Source organism: Enhydra lutris, unplaced genomic scaffold, assembly GCF_002288905.1.
Source record: "Enhydra lutris kenyoni isolate GAN:26980312 unplaced genomic scaffold, ASM228890v2 scaffoldscaffold25, whole genome shotgun sequence".
Lineage (NCBI taxonomy): Eukaryota > Metazoa > Chordata > Mammalia > Carnivora > Mustelidae > Enhydra > Enhydra lutris.
This window is the reverse complement of record NW_019154109.1, coordinates 6,345,483-6,363,594: the sequence shown is the minus strand read 5'-3', so window position 1 is coordinate 6,363,594 and position 18,112 is coordinate 6,345,483. Positions and strand designations below refer to the sequence as shown.

Here is an 18,112-nt window from a genome sequence, read left to right as displayed (position 1 = left end):
GAGGGGGAAACTGAGAACCAGAACAGACAGAGGAACAGTACAAGAGACAGCTCAAGGTTGCTGAGGCTGTACTAGATGTCTGGCCAGGAAGCAGTGTCCCTGGATCTCTGACCTCCCCTGCACCCGCCATCACCAAATCCCACCTCCTTCCCATTACCTTGACTTTGAGCCTCCTGCAAGAACCAGTCCTCTGCAGCCCCACACCTAGCTGCGTCCCAGAAGTCCCTCTGTGCTGTCAATATGACATCATCTCCTCAATATTGAGCCCAATGTCTCAAGCCAGAGAGGCTGGCTAGCTCTGCATGCTTCTAGGAAGCAGCAAGATGTAGGGGAGAGGACAGGACTCAGATATACTTTTGCTCCACCCCTGCTCTGCCACGCATCAGCCCGGGACAGCAGGTAAGCTACCCCTTTGAGCTTAGTTCCTCATCAGTCAGTCCCATGAGGTAATAACCCATCCCCCATGATGACTGTTAGCGTAAAATGAGATGTCTGTCACCACAATACCCCTCTGCCTGGGCCAATGCCTGACCCAGATTAGGCCTTCAAAGAATATTTTTATAAGGACTGAAGGAATAAATAGCTTTCTAATTAGAAAGCCCCACGCGAATGTGTAGAGGTGTCATTTTTCTAAGCAGCATCAAAGAAATCTAAGATCCTAGGTGTGTGGGGGATGAGAGGAGGGTCCACACAGCAGGGGCACTGGCAAAATTAAGATCTCTGGGAGCAGGGACAGCTGGTGGGGTCTGGCAATTTATCTCCTTGACAGGAGTACATACACACACGCATACACACATATATTATGTGTGTGTAAATAACATGCTCCAAATTTCAAGGTGCCTCTGTGAAGAAAAACCCCTCCACAAATTCTGTGTATTGTTGAGTGTATCCTAGCTACTGAAGCAGAACAGCCACTCCACAAAGGTGGCTGTTAAACCTGTTAAACCCAACTGAGAAAGACTAATTGATACATAGGGGACACTAAGGGTGTCCCAAAAAAGAGGCCCAAAAGTCAACAGAGGCACTGGATGGGGCAGGAGTACGTAGAAAGGGAAGCTACGCAGTCCTTGAAGACACGGAAAGAAACAGATCTGATTGAAGATGGAGATGTTACAAATAAATAATCTGGGTTCTTTTTTAACTTGTCTGGAGCCAAGGCAGCCCAGCCTGACCTGATAGGCAAAGCCAGGCAAGGCTGGTGATTGGAAAGTGAGTAGGGAGGAAGGGAGGGGGAGGAGGGAAGAGCGAAGGAGGGCTGAGGAGGGGGCTGCCTCTTCAGGAAACAGGTATCTTCTGTGAGGCATCGACACTGGGAGGGAGCATTACAGCTCAGAACGCCCAGGGCCCCCCGGACACAGTCCAGCCTAAACTCAGGGAAAGGCCTGACGAAACCCAGGGGAAAAGGTTGGCTTTTCACTGACTGGGGGGCGGGGGGGTGGGCAGGAGAGGAGAACCTTAACGTGGCTGGAAGTTAGCTCAAGAGAAGAACCGCAGAGGAAGCAGCACTGAAAAACGTCCGGGCCAGAGCGTCAAACCCCACGGCCAAACGAGTAAGCACACGCTTCTTTAAGGACCTCGGCATAACACCGACCTCCAAACAACCACTCCAGCATGGGATGGGAATCCTGAGAAGCAGGCTGGAGTTGTGCTGTACCAAGGGCACTGAGAGATGGGGTCTGAGAAATGAAGAAAAAGGTGTGATCCCAAAGAGATGGCCTTTGAGGGGAGCCTCCGATCCTGTGTGGTTAGGAGCGCGGTGGGAGCACAGAGCTGAAAGATGCTAGATGAAGTATAACACATAGAAGCCTTTAGTTTTTGTACAAGGAGTTTCATGGAGACTCCTCTAGGCCTGGCCATGCGCCTCTCCCCCAACTCCCTGACTTCATCCTCATCCCCCCAGCTCTCCTCTCCTAGGCCACCCACCAATCATCAGCCCAAGGAGAACACAACTCATGAATTTCAACCCAATGAACCAACAGTGCCCAAATCCCAAAGACCCCTAATTCACAGCCAAGTACTCACATCATCCAGCTTCCGGTCTGTGCCCAAGGCCAAGAGGTTGTTGAACTCTCTTTCCATCACCTGGCGTGCCTGGAGTCCATAGGGTTAGAGGCAGAGAGATGGAAGGGGTAGAGTTAATGACCTCTACGCCATCTTGCCCCCGTTAGGACCCAAGGGCAGAGATGGAGTATCCAATGCATTCAGCCCATGAGCCCTTCACACAATACTGCACCTTCACACAAACCTCCGTGCGTTCTTGGAAGTGAAACTATAAACCTTAGGATTCTTTCATACAGAGCACACTGGAAAACTGTAACTTTGTACAAAGTGGGACCACAGAGCACGTGGCCTCACACTCTGTCTATATGGGAAAATCATGCCTTCCTCCCTTTCTGGAGGGGCAGTAAGCACGTAGATCACAGAATATAAGGATTTAGTTTATTTAAAGAAACATATTTCATAAGGTTCCATATCAAAAATTTAAACCAGGAGGACTGCTCAGGCACAGACATTAGTGGCCCTTGGGCTGACTAGTGCCTATAGGCCTGGGCTTGGCTTCCCAAGAGCCTAACTCAGCAGGAGATTTGGGAAATGCCAGGAACAACAAAGTTTTCGAAACTGCCAGCAGATACTTTTAACCATTGCTGATGAAGAATTCCACATCGGGTCAGCGGCCACTTTCTCTAAGAGCTGAGCGAAATGGACCAGCCAGGAAAACCAGAAGGTCAGCAAGCACCAGAGAGGTCTCCCGCTGCTCTGTGCAAAGGCATTGCTGGCCACAAAACCCGGACGCATTTAGAGACAGGAGAGCAACAAGGGAGAAGAACAAGCCTGTTTCTGGGTGGAAAACGGCAACCACAGAGCTTCATAAGGACCGCCTCTGTCAGTCTTGAGAACGTAATGTTCTCTTAAGGGACGGGAAGGGAGAAGCTTAGTCCACGTCCAAGTACCCGGAAGACACCGCTCCTCCAGGCAGTGGGGGGAGAAGCTGACAAAAACTTCGGAAAGGTCTCCCAAAGCTGTGGGAGCAGGCTAGAAAGCTGAGGAGGTCAGAAGTGTGCACATACAGAAAAACCACAGGGGACATGGGACCTCGGCTCTTCTTAGAGAACAGGGGATCTGTGCTCTCCGTGCTGACTGGTTGGTGGGGTCACCGCAGAGGGCCTACGGGACACACTGGCCCTGCATGGCGCCCGATACGTCCAAAAGGCCAACTCACCCACCCCCCACCCCGCCCCCACGCCCCCACAGAACTATGAGCCGACACGGCCGACCCTCACACGAGCCAACACGCATCTGCTCCCAGAATAGCTTGCGCGGCTCTGGTGGCTGAATTTCAAGAGGCCTGACAGCTGCAAACAGTCCAGACAAGGGCGGCTAAAATGATCAGGGCACAGAGGCGCTATATGAGGAAAGCCTAAAAGAATTAAGACCACTCCGTCTGGAGTGACAAAGGCCTGGGCCCCGAGGCAACACAATCAAAGTTGATGAAATGACAAAAGGTGAGGCTGGATCAAACCCTTTCCTCCCTTCCCCTGCCGGGAGCCCCATTCAGGACAAATAAAATCAGGAAGTACTTTGCACAACAGGTAGTCCATCACCCACAGGAAGTTAGAAAGGCCAAGCATATAAATAGGTTCAAGAGAGTTTAGATAGAGTCTTGGATGGCAGCTCCGTAATAATTACGAAATGTAATTTAAGGAGACATCTCATCTTTTGAGCTGTTGACAGGGAGACACAGCCCTGGCATGGAGAGGCTCTGGGCTGTATTCTTTGGTATATTTAGCTTTCACAAGTCTGGGGTCCCAGGAGCAGATCCTCAGGGCAGGAGACAAAGGAGACAGTGGGTTCTCTGATCCCCTCAGACCCCAGGGCTAGTTCCCCTCTAAGAAAAAGGTCAGAAAAGCAGAGTGAGGGTATGATAGCTGCAGTATCAAATGCGAAGATGGGAGCGGGGTGCCCACGGTGTCCGTGGCAGGGCTTGGGCTGGGTGGGCTTTGTATGTGAAGGACACTGGTTCTCCCTAGATGCCTTGGTTATGCACCGGGACCACTTGGAGTTTTGAGGCCATCATGATTCCCCTCTGAAACAGCCCCCCTAGAACAATCCCCCAACAAATCCATGTGTGGAAGCGCGAGAGAACCGGAGTGGGGCAGAGCAGGGAGCCTGAGGTTGAGACTGAGAACAAGGACGCCCACCTGGGTGTTCTGCGTGGGGATCTGGAGGACCAGGGCCAGTGTGTTGTGGTCAAAGTTCTCGTCCAGGGCCAGCAGGGCCCCGTGCACGCCGCTCTCCTGCAGGTTTCCTGCATAATCCCGCAGCCCGATGGACTGGACCCAGTGAACCACTTGGTCATTGGTCCAGACGAGCACATCTGGAGGGCAGAACAAGAAAAGGACCAGGAAGAGGCAACAGGTTTGGCCACACCCCCTCCAGGGACAGAAATGGGGTTCCCTGGACGCAGAGCGCCAGTCTGCCGCGCTTTCTGTCTTTCATCCGTCTTCCCTGGCTGATTCTCTTCGAGAACCAGCTCCACCTCCCTCCATCCCTGCCAGCCCATAGGATTCAAGGCCAGGCCAGCCGGCTCCTGGCTGTCCTCCCAGAGCCCTTGCCTGGGCCCTCTCCTGCCGCCAGACTGGAATGGTCTTCTTAGTTTTCCACCTTTGAAGAGTCTTCTAAGACTTGCCTCTCTTTTCTGCCCACTGCCGCCCAGATCACCAAGTTCCATGAGTGTGTTCCCACACCAGTTTCTAGCACTGTCCTAGGGGAGTCACTGCGTTTGTCCAGTTGGTGGCCATTGTTGGGGTAGGGTGGGGTTACGGCTGACTGAGCAAGGACTATTTCTTCTCCACCAGATGCAACATCCTTTGGGCGGGACTATGTCTCCCTCTTCGCACAGACTGGGGCTGAGGGTCCCCACTAGCGTTTGGAGCTTCCCTGAGACACAGAATGCCTCTTCTCCCCGCCACTCCCCCAGGGCAGGGAACAGCGAGGCAGGACCCTGCTCCTCAAAGGCTGCCCAAGGAGCCTGGCCAGCTTACCCTTGATCTCGTGCTGGCTTTCCTCCCGCCTTTTCTCCAGCTCCTTCCGGTCATAATTCAGCCTCTTCAGACACATGATACCGTACTGAAGACTGGTTCTGCAGGCACAGAGCCCCCCCAAGCCAAGTCTCCGTGGGGCCACATTCCTACCACATCGACCCCACATCCAACACCAGCACAGCACATCCAGGCCTATGTCTCTCAGCTCCAAGAGCCCCCAGCCTAACCGTGCTCCTCCTCCCAGGATTTACACGTGACCCAGCCCAAGGCCACTTCCCCTCCTCTGCCCACCCCGGGTCCCCCCTTGCAGCCAGGGTATGGGTCTGATTGATGGAAAGAAAGTTCCCTGAATGAAGCAACAGCTCCCCCCACTCTCTAGGCACTGGAATGGCCCTACAGATACCTGACCCATACAGATAGGACCCTACAGAAAGATCCCTACAGATATTTCTTTGAGTCCCCATTTCACTCAGAGTCCTGACAATGACCTATGCATGCTACACGATTTGCCTTGGACACTGACCCCTCTGTTCTTCCTCAAACACAGTAGGCACACTATGCCTGCCTATGTGCCTCAGGGCCTTTGTATTAGCTGCTCCCTCTGCCTGGAACATTCCTTCCCCTATCTGTTGCATGGCTCACCCCCTGTCTCCTTTAAGTCTTTGCTCAAATGTCATCTTCTCCATTCAGTGGTCCCCCTGTCCACCTGATTTAAAATGGTAACATTGCCATCATGACCGCAGCTCATACTCCCAATCCCCTTTACCCTGGTCTAATTTTTTTCCTAGTGCCTTTTATCTGTTAACATACTATATATGTATACACACACAGTACAGATGGATGGATGGATGGATGGATGGATGGATGGATGGATGGATGGATAGATCCTTGTTTGTCTCTCTCAGTTAGAATGTAAAGTCCATGAGGGCAACATGTTTTGTTCACGGATATGTCTCAAACTCCTAGAATCGTGCCTGGCACACAGTAAACACCATAAATGCTTAATGAAGGAAATGAAATAGTTTGCAGAAAATATTAAGAGTACCTAACCAGTACCAGGTGCAGAGTAAGCATTCAATAAATTATAACAAGCCAGAAGACGCTACAGAATCTGTAGGCTGGAAGACTCCACGGACTACCAGCCCAAGCTCCCATCTCATGCAGACGACACCTGTGTAGAATCCTTCTGAGTAGCGTGAGCTCCTCTGAGACAGGGAACTCACTACCTCCAGAGGCATCTTATCCCACCTTTCATTAGTGTTCTTCCTTCCCTTGAACCTGCTTGTCATTCAGCCTCTCTGCGCTTTGTCATCTATCAAACATAGGAATAGACATTCCCTCCCAACTCTATTACTGAAGCCATTGCCTTGTGAAATTAAATCATGCTGCCTGCTCCCTCCTTCTCTCCCCTCAGCTCTCCCCAGGCAGCCCTGCTTCCTAGAACAAGCCCTCCAAGCTCACAGATACCACTTCTAGGAACTCTTTTCTAGCCCAAGGCAACCAGTCATTGCTCAGGCCCCTGGTTTAAGCCATGGTCCACTGGAGGCAGCAGATGCACACATACCTCCTGATTGGAAATGCCTTCTGTCTACTTTTGATCCCACTTGCTATCGTTTTCTGTCTAATTCCTAGGGCTTTGAAAGCCGTTGCATTGCATGGCAAAAATCTAAAGTCAGATCAGCCTGGGTCTGAATGCCAGCTGTGCCACTTCCCAGCCTGGTGGCCCTCAGCACATGGAGATGTGGCCACCTCTGTCCCACAGAGCTGCCATGAGCATCACAGAGAATGGTGCACAGACGGGCTCGGCCTAGCCCCTGTAGCATCCAGGCATCCAGGCACTCAGCAATGGCACCACGATCAGGAGAACATTGCTGATGACCGTGTGCGCGGGTTCTCCTATCAAAACCACTTCTCTAGGAAAGCCACTCAAGAGAATACAATGTTCCAAGGAAAAGAGCTGAGACTCTCCAGGGGCCTCGGCAGAGGGTCGTCAGGAGGACCTCCAGAATGCTGGGTGGGGCCAGGCTGACTGATCCCCTACCCCACCAGGCACATGTCTCCCAGCTCAGCAGGGGGGTTCCCCTCCTCTCCCCAGCCCTATCCATCACTGAGAGGGGAACAGGTGCAGCAAGGCCTGGCAGCCTCCTGGACAGAGACAAGAGATTCCAGCCCTGAGAAGGGGTTGGGGAGTGCCAAGGGAGGTCACAGTAGGGAGTTCTAGCATCACAGGCTCTGCAGAGTGGTAGCAAGAGGGCTGGACTCGGTTACCATCCCTGATGCTCCTTCCCGTGCCTCAGTTTCCTTCCCCGTGAAATGGGGAAGCCAGCTAGATCCCTTCTGAATTGAACCTTCCCTGGTTTATGAGTCAGAGAGACCGAGAAACGTCTGCAGACTCCCAAGAGAACCTTGAAAAGCCAAACGCTCCCAGCCCCAACATTCATCACATTATCCTCTCATTCTCCTGGGTCTGAACACCAGCTGCGCTACTATCCAGCTGAGTGGCACTCAGAGCGCATGAGCCGGGGTCATACCTCTCCTGCAGGCTGGCTGTGGGCATTAGAGGTAAAAGACAAAGAACGTGGCTGATATAGCAACCTGTGTGATTTGAAGCTACGTGTTGAAAAGCCTTCCTAACGACGGTCAAGCCCTAGATTTTACCACCCACCGGGCTCCCCAGCCCCAGTGCTTCCTGCGGTGAAGCAGGTCCACAGCGAGTGAAGCAGATCTGGAGACCGCGTCTACCTGCCGTAGGAGGGCGGCTGCCACCAGCTCCAGCTAGCTGTCCCCACGCTAGAATGTGTCAACACATCTTCCAGTTTTTAAGAGAAGCCAGACATCCAGAATTTTGTGGAAAATTCCCTAGTGCTTAAACACTGGCAACTAAATCCATAATCTTTATAAAATACCGTGTCAGCCCAACAAAACACAATTGTGGGGTCAAAGTCTGCCCACGGGCTGCCAGTTGGAGACCTCCGCCGCAGACACATGTGAACAGAAGACCTTGTCAGCAAGGGGGAGGAGAGCCTTGGACGGCGTCCTGTACCAAACGGCGCGGGCTTGAAGCTGAGAGGCAACGGTCCGGGATGCAAGGAGCAGCAGGGCCCAGAAAGACCTTTCCTCTCAGCCTGGAAGGAAATCAGTAGACAAGGAAGCGGGACCCTGGTTTTGGGCGGAGGCTTCCCAAAGTAAACAGAGAAACCTGGGCAGCCCAAAGGCAGAGAAACGAAAGGCAGACCTAGGAGGGAAAGCTCCAAGGATGTGAAGCTGAGCAAGAATGACTTTCTGAGTCTTCAGGGCCGGAGGAGAGAGTACCAAATCCTCCCTCATGGGAGGGATTTGGAAGGGGAGGGATGGGAAGAGGGATGGGAAGAGGACCCGGCTTTTGCAAGGGGGGCACCCGTTGGCACCCACACGGGCCACAGGCAGAGCCAGAGGCAGCCGCGTTCCTGCAGACAGAGCCCCAGGGCCGGGCTCCCCTGCTCACCGGTGGAAGCTGTCCACCATCTTCAGGTGGACCCGCAGGTCCTTCTTGGTCAGGTGGTCCAGCATGCGCGCGTCTACCAGGCACTCCATGAAGTAGCTGCGGTACTGGGGCAGCCCCAGGCTGGGCAGCCAGTCATTCCCGATCCACTCGTGGTTCATGTCCCCATAGGCCAGGGTCTGGAGGAACAAGGCAGAGTGTCTGTGGAGGAGGAGGGCCTCGCCAGCCGGCCGCAGCTGGCGTAGCCTGTGGAGGGAAACGGCCCCCCCAGCCGCCACAGCCGCTTATGTTCACTGAGAAGCTGGGAGTGGGAGGAGGGGGAGGGGTTTAAATGGCACTTTTTAAGACCTCAGAATGATACGGCTCCACTCACGGATCGATTATCTACACTAATGAACAGAAGCAGCTATCCAGGCAGCAGATAATACGGAGTCCTTCCTGTCGACTCGGGAATGTATTTGCGGTGGTGTGTGGCCGACCTGCCTTCCTGCTTCTCCACCGGCCTCTAGCCCACTGAGCCCAGGGGACAGGCCGAGTTACAGAGGACCGCAGAGCGGCAAGGAAGAAAAAATTTAAAAAGCCGATCTCACTTGGGAAACTGGCCTCCCACATCTACCTGAGAGTTAGGAACAGACTAAAGTCAAAAGCCACAGGAGACGGCCTGCACTTGCACTCTGAGCTCTGGTGTCCACTCCAGGAATTCCCCAGCCCCTCTGTTTGCTGCTTTCGCAGGCACTCTCTGCACATCCCAGCCGCCCCCGTCTGTTGTCACAGACACCGCTCTGTTGTCACCTCCCGCCGACAGCAGGGACTCCTCTGGCCACCTATCCTTAGAAAGACTTTAGGGGGGCCCCTGGGTGGCTCAATGGGTTAAGGCCTCTGCCTTCGGCTCAGGTCATGATCCCGGTGTCCTGAGATCAAGCCCCGCATCGGGCTCTCTGCTCTGCAGGGAGCCTGCTTCCTCCTCTCTCTCTGCCTGTCTCTCTGCCTACTTGTGATCTCTGTCTGTCAAATAAATAAAAAATCTAAAAAAAAAAAAAAAAGACTTTAGGAAGAGCACTGCTCCCTCACTCTGTTTCCTTACCCTACTTCATTTTTTTTAGATTGAAACACTGATTTTAGCTTTTAAAAGTGAAAGTGTTATACAAATAAAAATAAACGTAGCATAATATCATAGTATAGCTTCGATATTAAGCATAAAGAGGAAGGTAACATCAATGGACACCAACCACACCACCCCACGGCTGTGTCTTCCCGGTGCTCGCCTTCCCAGTCCCGTCCCCTGCTGTCCCTCTAGAGGTCATTGCTATGCTGAGGTTCTATCATGCCCTTGCTGGAAGAAATGTTTTTACAGTTTTTCCAATCACCAATGTGTATTTCTCTAAAATTATATATTATTAAGTTTGCTTGTTTTTGAGTTGTAGTATAAAATTCTATGAATCTCTGGGGCTTAGATTTTGCACTTGACATGATAATTGCCGACTCAGTGAATGAGGAAAAGGTCTTTGCCCAGCTCACCAGGGGTGCCCCTTAAAGGGGATGGGTGAGCACGAGGACTCATGTCAATCTCAGTCTCATTATTCCTGGGAAGAGAGGGGAAGAGGCAGGTGTGCCAGGGACACGGCCCTCTATGGCGGTATCTGCCACCCTGAGAAGCCAGAGCAAGTAGCTCAAGGGGAACGAGGAGGAGGGGGCTTCAGCGGGATGAGAAAACCCGTCTAGGACCTTTCGTGCAAAGAGGGGACATAAACAGACTGGGACTCGGGGAGTCCTGCTGGGCAGAGAGCCCGTGGGGAGAACACTGTCCTGAACTCCTGAGAGGTGGCTCCAGACAGAGAAGGGGATCTTACCTGAGCCCAGCTGCCCTCCTCACTGTCCTAGCGGGAACGAGTGCAGCGTGTCAGGGGAAACAGGCAAAGTCAAGAAAGCTGGAAGCATCCACCCCTGGCCCCATCAAGCAGAGGGAGCAGACAGCCCAGTGGCTGGGAAGGGGACTAGGAGGAGCTTGTTGGAGTGGCAAGATGGAACACGAGGTGTCTGTGCTAGTGCAGGTGTCTGTGTTTGCGCTGAGGGCAGAACAAATGTGTGTGTGGTGAAAACACATGCCCACACCTTGTAGGCTTGGCTGGGAGCCCCTCAAAGGGCCAGGCTCTCCCATTCCTTGTCCCCCACCAAGCATCAAGCCCAAGGACTCTGCAGCTTCAGGCCCAGAGCCGGGCAAAGCAATTCCTATTCCCAAGGCCAGCTCTTCTCCACTACAGCACACCAGTGGCCTAGGGTGAGCTTGGGGCCCCCTGGGACGGAACCCCCAGCACCCACTAACTGTTCCCATTCCACTCCTTTCCCAACCCACCACCCTGAGAACAGAACCCAACACACATCAGGATATCAGTTTCATATATAAACCGACTGCCACCCCCTCTGACTTCCCACCACCTTCCCGTCGTCCTTGTGGGGGTCAACAGCCCCAACCCAGGCCCGAGGCCCAGGGCCAGACTCACTGTTTTAGTGGGTGTTGCCAGAGTTTCCATCTCTTCGTGGGTGACCCAGACATTCCCGGAAGACTGTAGGCAGAGAGGAAACCTAGCAGGTCCTGCGTGTGGGTCCCCAGGGTTCCCTGGAGGCTGGGAACCCCAAGGACAAGGACAAACATCCCTTCCCGTGAGTCCTCCCACAGGCGTAGCCCCAAGCCCCGCAGACTGAGGCTCTGAGCACCTCCCCATATCTCTGCAGCCACACTGCTTGGCACAGGGCCTGGCATCTCAAAAGCTCCACAAACATTTCCTGAATGAAGATGGATGAATGGTGCAGATCTAGAATACGGGCTGATCCCAATCAGAGAGATGCATGGCCGTCAGCGACTTTACTCTGAAAGTCCGCGGACTAGTCTGCAGTCAGACAGAGAGGCTGGAGGACCAGGACAGAATTCACAAGTGCCCTACCCCTCTGCATCCCCAAGTCCGGTAACCACGCAGAACCCCTGGAAGCCCCATCCTTGGAAACTCTGCCCAGAGATCTGCAATGGTTCCCAGAGTGGGGATAGGGGGATGGGGCCCATGGGTGGTACGCAGGGAACCTGGAAGGCAGGGAATGAGGCTGCTGGGATCCTCCTGGTATGTCAGCCCCTCCTAGAGACAAGATGGAGCCCTTTGAGGGACTGGAAGGGGCAGGAACCAAGGCTGCCACTTTCCCAAAGGCCAATGGGAAACTTCGCAAATTCTACGCCAGGACTTCAGAAAACAACCTGCATGAGGGATAGGCCACTCACGGTCCTGGAGGTGGGCGGGGCAGAGGGGCTGGTCAGCGACACCATCTCCTGGATGGCCAGCCGGAGCTTGAGCCGGTGCAGGGCATTGCTGATACCAATCTCGCGCTGGATCTCTGTGTCCGACAGGGCCGACATGATGGCTCCGCTCTTGACGTTGGCGCGGCAGGCAGCCACGTACCAGGCAGGCATCCCCACCCAGAGCTGCAGACACGGGCACAGGGGGTAAGTTCAGCCCCTTCCCCACCTTCAAGAGCTTGATGATATCAAGGAACAAGGGCCAGGCCTTATCCATAGTCTCAAAAGAGCAAACACTGTGTGGAATTTAGGAATGTAGAGATGACAACCACCGAATGTCTTTCCTTCCCATTTTACAGATGGAAAAATCTACAGCCTGAGAAGGTGAGGGGATTTTCCCAATATCACATGGGTGATTAGTTTCTGGGGACAAACTATAGGCTTACCTCCAGCCAGGAGACCACAGTAGGGCCATCCCATTGGGCAAAGGGCATTCCTTTTCTGCGGGCATCTTCAAGTAGCTGGTGTCTTGCGGGAAGAGGAAGAACAGACTCCTAGTTTCCTTTTCTCCCAAACATGCTTACTCCTGAGACCGCGGGATGTGCTAAGTGCACTCTCACAACCCGACTCCCCACCACTGGACTGCCGTCCCCTGCTCCGTGCTGCAAGACATGGGCAGGACTCCTCTCCATCCCCAGAGGACAAGGGGCTCCGACTTTGTTTGCACATGGCCTGACCCACAGACATTTCGGTCTGCTCTGCCAGAGACGCACAGGTCCTGGGTCTCTCTCCCCCAGCCCCCCCAGCCTCCTTCTTCCTTGGCTCACCCTCAGAATCACCTCCCAGTCCCTGCTGTGCCCAGGTGCACCAGGCCAACTCAGTTCAGAAAGGGCCTGGCTCTGGCTTTGGCTGCCTGAGCTCAGTCCCACGGCAGGCCAAGAGAAGGACAGTGGGTGAGGGGCTGGGTGCCCCCCTGGCCTGTGGCTCTTACTTCTTCTTCAGCCGCCGGTCCTTCTCTGCCTGGGTCCCCAGCTTGGCAGGCACCATGGGCTCCTGCAGACCAAGCTCGGAGTCTGTTAGCAGAACTAGAAGGAAGAGATGCCATGTGAGCCAGGCCCCTCCTTCTCCTCCCTTGGCCTGGGCCAGGATTGGGGAGCAGACCCACAGGAGGCTCCTCAGCATTTAACAACCCAGGAGGCCTAATGGGACAATCTATCACTCCCAGAGCCTCTGCTCAATGTCCCTACATCCCGGTGGCCCCACCGTGGCATCAAAGGGGTCACCCAAACCAGAGAGTCTCCCCTGGGGAGACTCAGCCCTGGAGGCGTTTTCCAGCCAGATGGACCGAGGCCTTCCTACCTCTCCAACGGCAGAATCCTAGACAGAACATAGCTCTCCTCCAAACCAGGGTGCAAAGGAAACCCACAGAGCCAGACGTGAGTCTACTCCGGGCTCACAGAGGATCATCCTGACCTGGCTGGGGTGGGGGAAGACGGGCACACTGAGAGCTGTGTGCCCCTCAGCCTCTTGCTCAGGGAGCAATCTTGCACAATCCCCATAGGGGAGCATCCCTAGCTCTGTCTTCTTCTATTAAGGATCCCCTGAACAGACGCCAGGCCCCTATAGAGTTCACAGCAGGTGCCACATCTTAGAATTCATCACATTCCCGTCCCTCCACCCAGTGCAGCTGGCCCGTAGGTCCGGGGTGACCCAGGAAACAGGTGAAATGCTGTCTCAGGGTCAGGCACCACTGTGGTGCAGGGAGTGTAGAAAATCCTAAGACTGCCCGCAGAAGATTTTGTCCACAGATGAGCCCTTCTCAGCTCCCTCCCAGCGCCCTCTGTACCTGTTCCACCACCAACCCCCACCCCGCACCCCTCAGGGCTGGGGGCAGGGTGCTCCCCCTCCTTCCCCACCTAGACAGAGGTACCTGCTTTCCCTCTTCCTCCTCCTCACTTAGCTAGCTGGCTTCTGATTCACACCTTCTCTGAGGCAAAGGAAGGTCTAATTATGTCTTTGGGTTCAAAGGTTCCTTTCTTCCAGTTGATCCTGGCATGCCATTGTCAATGCCCTTCTGAGCCAGCCCACCTAGGGTCCACAGCCACCTCCTCCTTTCTTCCAGCCTCTCTCTCCCTCACTCTGAAGAGCCTCAATCGCATACAGAGCTCCCACTCCCAGAACCTGCCTCCCCCAGACCCCCAGACCCCTCACAGACAACTCTTCTTGGCTTGGCTACTTCCCACTTAGCCTTCCAACCTGAGCCCAGCAGTTGCCTAGTAGAGGAAGCCACTGCAGGCGTCCCCACCACTCCGCGGCTGAGTTCTGCGTTCCAGAAGCGCCTGAAGTACACTGCTATCCTAACACTGTTCTGGAATCATCTCTTTCCCTTTTCCCTTTCTATGAGACACTGAGCTCCTTGAGAGAATGGCCAACACTAAGCCTTGTATACGGTAGGTACTCAATAAATGTCTGTTGAACAAATGACGGAATAGATGAGGGAAAGAGGAAGAAGGACGGGGAGGAAGGAAAGGAAAGCAGGAACAGGGGAAGGCGGAGGAGGACAGCTGACATTTACTGTGTACCCACCAGGTGCCAAGCACGCAGCAGAACTTTCTGTTAGCACAGAGGTGGTAATGCCACTGCTGCCCGAGCATTTATGCGAATGTAGTATCTAAGAAGCCATCAAGAGGCATTACGACCTGTGGCATCCTGGAGGGCAGATGCACTAGAAATAAGTTCTAATCAAGAACCGAGTCCTCCCAAAGGTCCTGAGCACAGGACGTCAGAAAACCTCCGTACTACAAGAAACCTCAGAGGTCCAACCTCTCACCCCGGGCAGGAATCCCTTCCACAGCATTCCAAGAGCCACGGCGACACAGCTCTCGTCCACAGCACCTGCCTCTCCTCCCTGGAGTCAAGACCTGCGTGACTGCGGCTTCTACCCACGGGCCCCCAAGAGGCCAGCGCAGAAGGCCAGACCCCCAGGACTCCCTCCTGCTCTGGCCCCTCCACTTGCACCCATTCGCTAGTTCGTGGACAGACACCCTGGCCCGTGGCTCCATCCCGGCTCAGCTGGATCAGCCGGCCCTTCTCCTTCTTCCCGAACAGGCGGCCGATGGACGACTTGATGCCCTTGCGCTTGGCGCCCTTGTGCAGGGAGTCCTGGCTGCTGTTGCTGCTGCTCGGGTTGCTGCCCTGATCCTCCAAAGCACTACAGGAAGACAGCCAGGAGGGGGCGCAATGAAAGAGACAGGCTTTCTTTACACCAGGAGACCTGAAGTGAGACCTCGGGGAGAACTTTCAGGCAGTAAGGTTGGTCGGGGGTGGAGGCGGGGGGTGACTAGAGGTGACCAAAGGAGACATGGGTATGTCCTTCCCCGACGGTGTTTCAAAGAGAAGTGAGATGTTCAGACACCTGGATACGGGAGACTCTGTCCCTCCAGAGGCAGGGGGAGGAATGAGATGACCTTGGGGTAGAGGGACTCGAGGTGTGGGGCCTGTGCCACTTACCTTTTGCCTTCTTCCTGGCTCAGGGCGGGATGGCCAAGCTTCTCTAGCCGCAGCGTCCTGGGTGAGGAAGGAGGAGAAGTCTCACATTTTATGGTGGCTTTATCCTCTCGGTTCTCTTCCCGAGACACTGGCGACTGAACAGACAGTGAAGCCGTCAGGGGATAGAGGGAGAGATCTGGGGCCTGCCTACCCAGCCCAGATGAGGCAGAGGAACTTGGAGAAGTGCAGTGGGAAGACTGGGGGCCTCTCTGAGCCCAGACTCAGACTCAAGGGCCCAGGGTAGAGAAGCCAAAGGGAAGGGCCTGGGAGAATTCACCCGTTAGTACCTGGGTCATCGGGCAGTACTCACCAGCAGCTTCCTCCTATGCTTTCTTAAGTCACTGGGCTGGAAGAGAAAGTAAAGGGTAAGCTCAGAATCACCCTCCAGATGCCTAAAAATCAACCCCAAGGGAGCCCAGTGGCCTTAGGAGGAGAAGGTAGGACTCAGTGGCCTGGAGAGAATACCACAGCCAAAAAAAGCCGGCCTGGAAAACTAAGTCAGGGCTCCCTCTGGAAGAGAGGGAGAGGTATGGGCAGGAGCTGAGGTTCTCGCTCTCTGCTTCTCCACAGGGTTGAGGAAGACATGACAGGCCCCGGCCAATTCCAGGAGGACATGTTGGTGGCCGGACATGCTGGGGTCCGTGCCCAACATGGGAAGAGGATGCCAGGCCCAGCCGAGAGGACTGAGCCCTACCAAGCCTTCTCGGTAACCCTCAGCCAGCCCCCAGAGCAGAGCCCAGAGCCGACTGGGCTGTTCATCAACTGCCTTCAGACTCTCACCAGGGTCATGACCCCCATGCGGTCCAGGTCCTGGGCAGCACTGCGGGAGGTAAGCTTTGGCGTGGAGCGGCCGCTGAGCGGAGGGGACGCGCTGGCCAGCGACAGGGCGGTCAGAGAGGTGGGGATGGAGCCGCGCTTACGCAGCTGAGTCAGGTTGAGGGCCTCCATGCTGCCGCTGGTCACCCGAGTCTCGATTTCCTCAGCACGCAGCTCCGCAGACTCCTTCTCTTCCTGGATCATCCTGGGACCAGGCCCAACCAGACACTGTGTTGGTCCCCCCACATCCCCTGCAAGCCCAGCGGGGGGGCAGGTGCCGGCACCGCACCCCCCACCCTGGGACCCCAGGCAGCAGGCAATGGCAGGGGAACCCACACTGTTTCTGGCATGGCCGGGACACACCAGGCCTCGCGGACACAGCTCGATCTTCCCCCCAACAGCTCGGAAACATTTCTCTGTCTTATTAGCTGACGTCACGTAACAGAACGTGAAGGAGGGCATTTAGTCAGTGGGAATCAAACCATTCTGGAAGGCAGGATTCTTGACCTATCCCTGACTAGGCGGGCCACCCGGAGTCAGACGCTCTGGCCTCAGTTTCCCCCTAGACCCAATGTCAGGAGGGGCCCAAGCCAACAGGTCCCAAACCTGGGTCCCTTAACTGATGCTGACCCCTGACAGAGTTTTTCCTCTTCCAAGAAAAATGAGAAAACCCATGATCATTCTGTATGTGTGGGCGGGGTGGGGGTGGTCACAGAGGCACATGTCTTTGTTCCTTCACTCATGTGCACACACGTACATGCACTGATGTGACAACGCTAACTGTCCGTTAGGAGCCAGACTCGTCTTTATTCTGAGAGTATGTCTTTCCAATGTGAGGGATGTGAAAATGTCCTTTCTTTTGTAGAATGGTTGTGATAGGAGACAGTAGTTACCTTTCATGTTTTCCTTTCCAGAATAAAAGTTGGCGGCCCTATGTTAATATCCTTCTTTCCAGTGTGTGTGTGTGTGTGTGTGTATGTGTGTGTGTGTATAAGAGAGAAAGAGAGAGAGAGAGAGAGAGATGTTTTCTTTCTAACTGGTCTGTGAAATCCCAAAGTATGGAAACCGTGGAACCAGATGTCCCCTACAGCCCTCTAGGCTGAGGCACTCTGGCTCAGATTTTTGCTTGCTGCTGGGCATAAACATTCATAAACCTCCTATAAAGGCAGGGTCAAGTACAGGTCTTGATCCCTTGCCCTGCCCCTGGTTTCTGTTTGACGCCTCATTAGGGATGGGAGGAATGCTACAATACATTGATTGTAGACCTGAGTTTGAATCCTGACCCTGCCACTTACTGTGTGGCTTCAGGCAAATCACTTAACCTCTCTGGTTGCTGGTCCCTTGTCTGGACAATGGAAATAACACTGCGTCCCTCAGAGACTGTGGTAAGACTGCCGGGGGCATCTACAAAGTTCTCCCCCTGATCTGGCCTCAGTCAGTGGGAGCTCCAGTCTCAAACACAGGTGCTGCGGGAACACAGCCTCCCCAGTCCTGGGAGGGGAGATGAAGCCCGAGAAGTCAGGCTGAGCTCTCACCCCTCTCGGTCCGGCACGGGGCCTAATGCCCCGCACAGAGTCCCTAGACTAGGCACTCAGAGGTGCAGCTAGAATAGACAAGCAGATACACAGAGAAGTTGTCCTGCGGTGCCCCAATCTAAAGGGGTCCCGTCCTTCAAGGCGCCCACAGGCCCTCTGCCCCAGCTCGAACCTGATCTCCTCATTGATGGCGTCAAGTTGCTCCTGCAACATCATGGCCAGAGTCTGGGCGTCCGAGTGGCCACTGGGGGAGACAACATCCACGGAGCCCACCAGACCCCCTGGCTCATCCTCATCCACATCAGAGATCTCGGGGTCACTGTCAAAGGCAGGGGCGGCGGTGGGGGCCAGCCCCCCAGGCAGTGGAGAGGGCTCCCAGTCCTTAGCAAAGGAGAGGGGAGAGTAG

The 18,112-nt window shown here is 54.5% G+C and overlaps 1 protein-coding gene across 3 annotated transcripts in view; it reads right to left on the bottom strand.

The window, feature by feature from the left end:
• The window catches only part of LOC111151168 (PTPRF interacting protein alpha 4), a 47,265-nt gene that overhangs the window by 4,498 nt on the left and 24,655 nt on the right, over window positions 1-18,112 (bottom strand). For 2 of the 3 annotated variants that reach the window (XM_022508965.1, XM_022508966.1), the window contains exons 15-27: window positions 17,879-18,087; window positions 16,136-16,376; window positions 15,666-15,701; window positions 15,317-15,450; window positions 14,851-15,017; window positions 12,798-12,891; window positions 12,253-12,334; window positions 11,792-11,992; window positions 11,025-11,087; window positions 8,527-8,702; window positions 5,043-5,140; window positions 4,200-4,375; window positions 2,023-2,091 (exon numbers count right to left, since the gene is read on the bottom strand). In XM_022508965.1, coding sequence (XP_022364673.1) covers window positions 2,023-2,091; window positions 4,200-4,375; window positions 5,043-5,140; window positions 8,527-8,702; window positions 11,025-11,087; window positions 11,792-11,992; window positions 12,253-12,334; window positions 12,798-12,891; window positions 14,851-15,017; window positions 15,317-15,450; window positions 15,666-15,701; window positions 16,136-16,376; window positions 17,879-18,087 — 1,746 coding nt within the window. Of the gene's footprint in view, window positions 1-2,022; window positions 2,092-4,199; window positions 4,376-5,042; window positions 5,141-8,526; window positions 8,703-10,373; window positions 10,401-11,024; window positions 11,088-11,791; window positions 11,993-12,252; window positions 12,335-12,797; window positions 12,892-14,850; window positions 15,018-15,316; window positions 15,451-15,665; window positions 15,702-16,135; window positions 16,377-17,878; window positions 18,088-18,112 lie in introns of all 3 variants that reach the window. The other variant, XM_022508964.1, reaches the window with a different exon arrangement.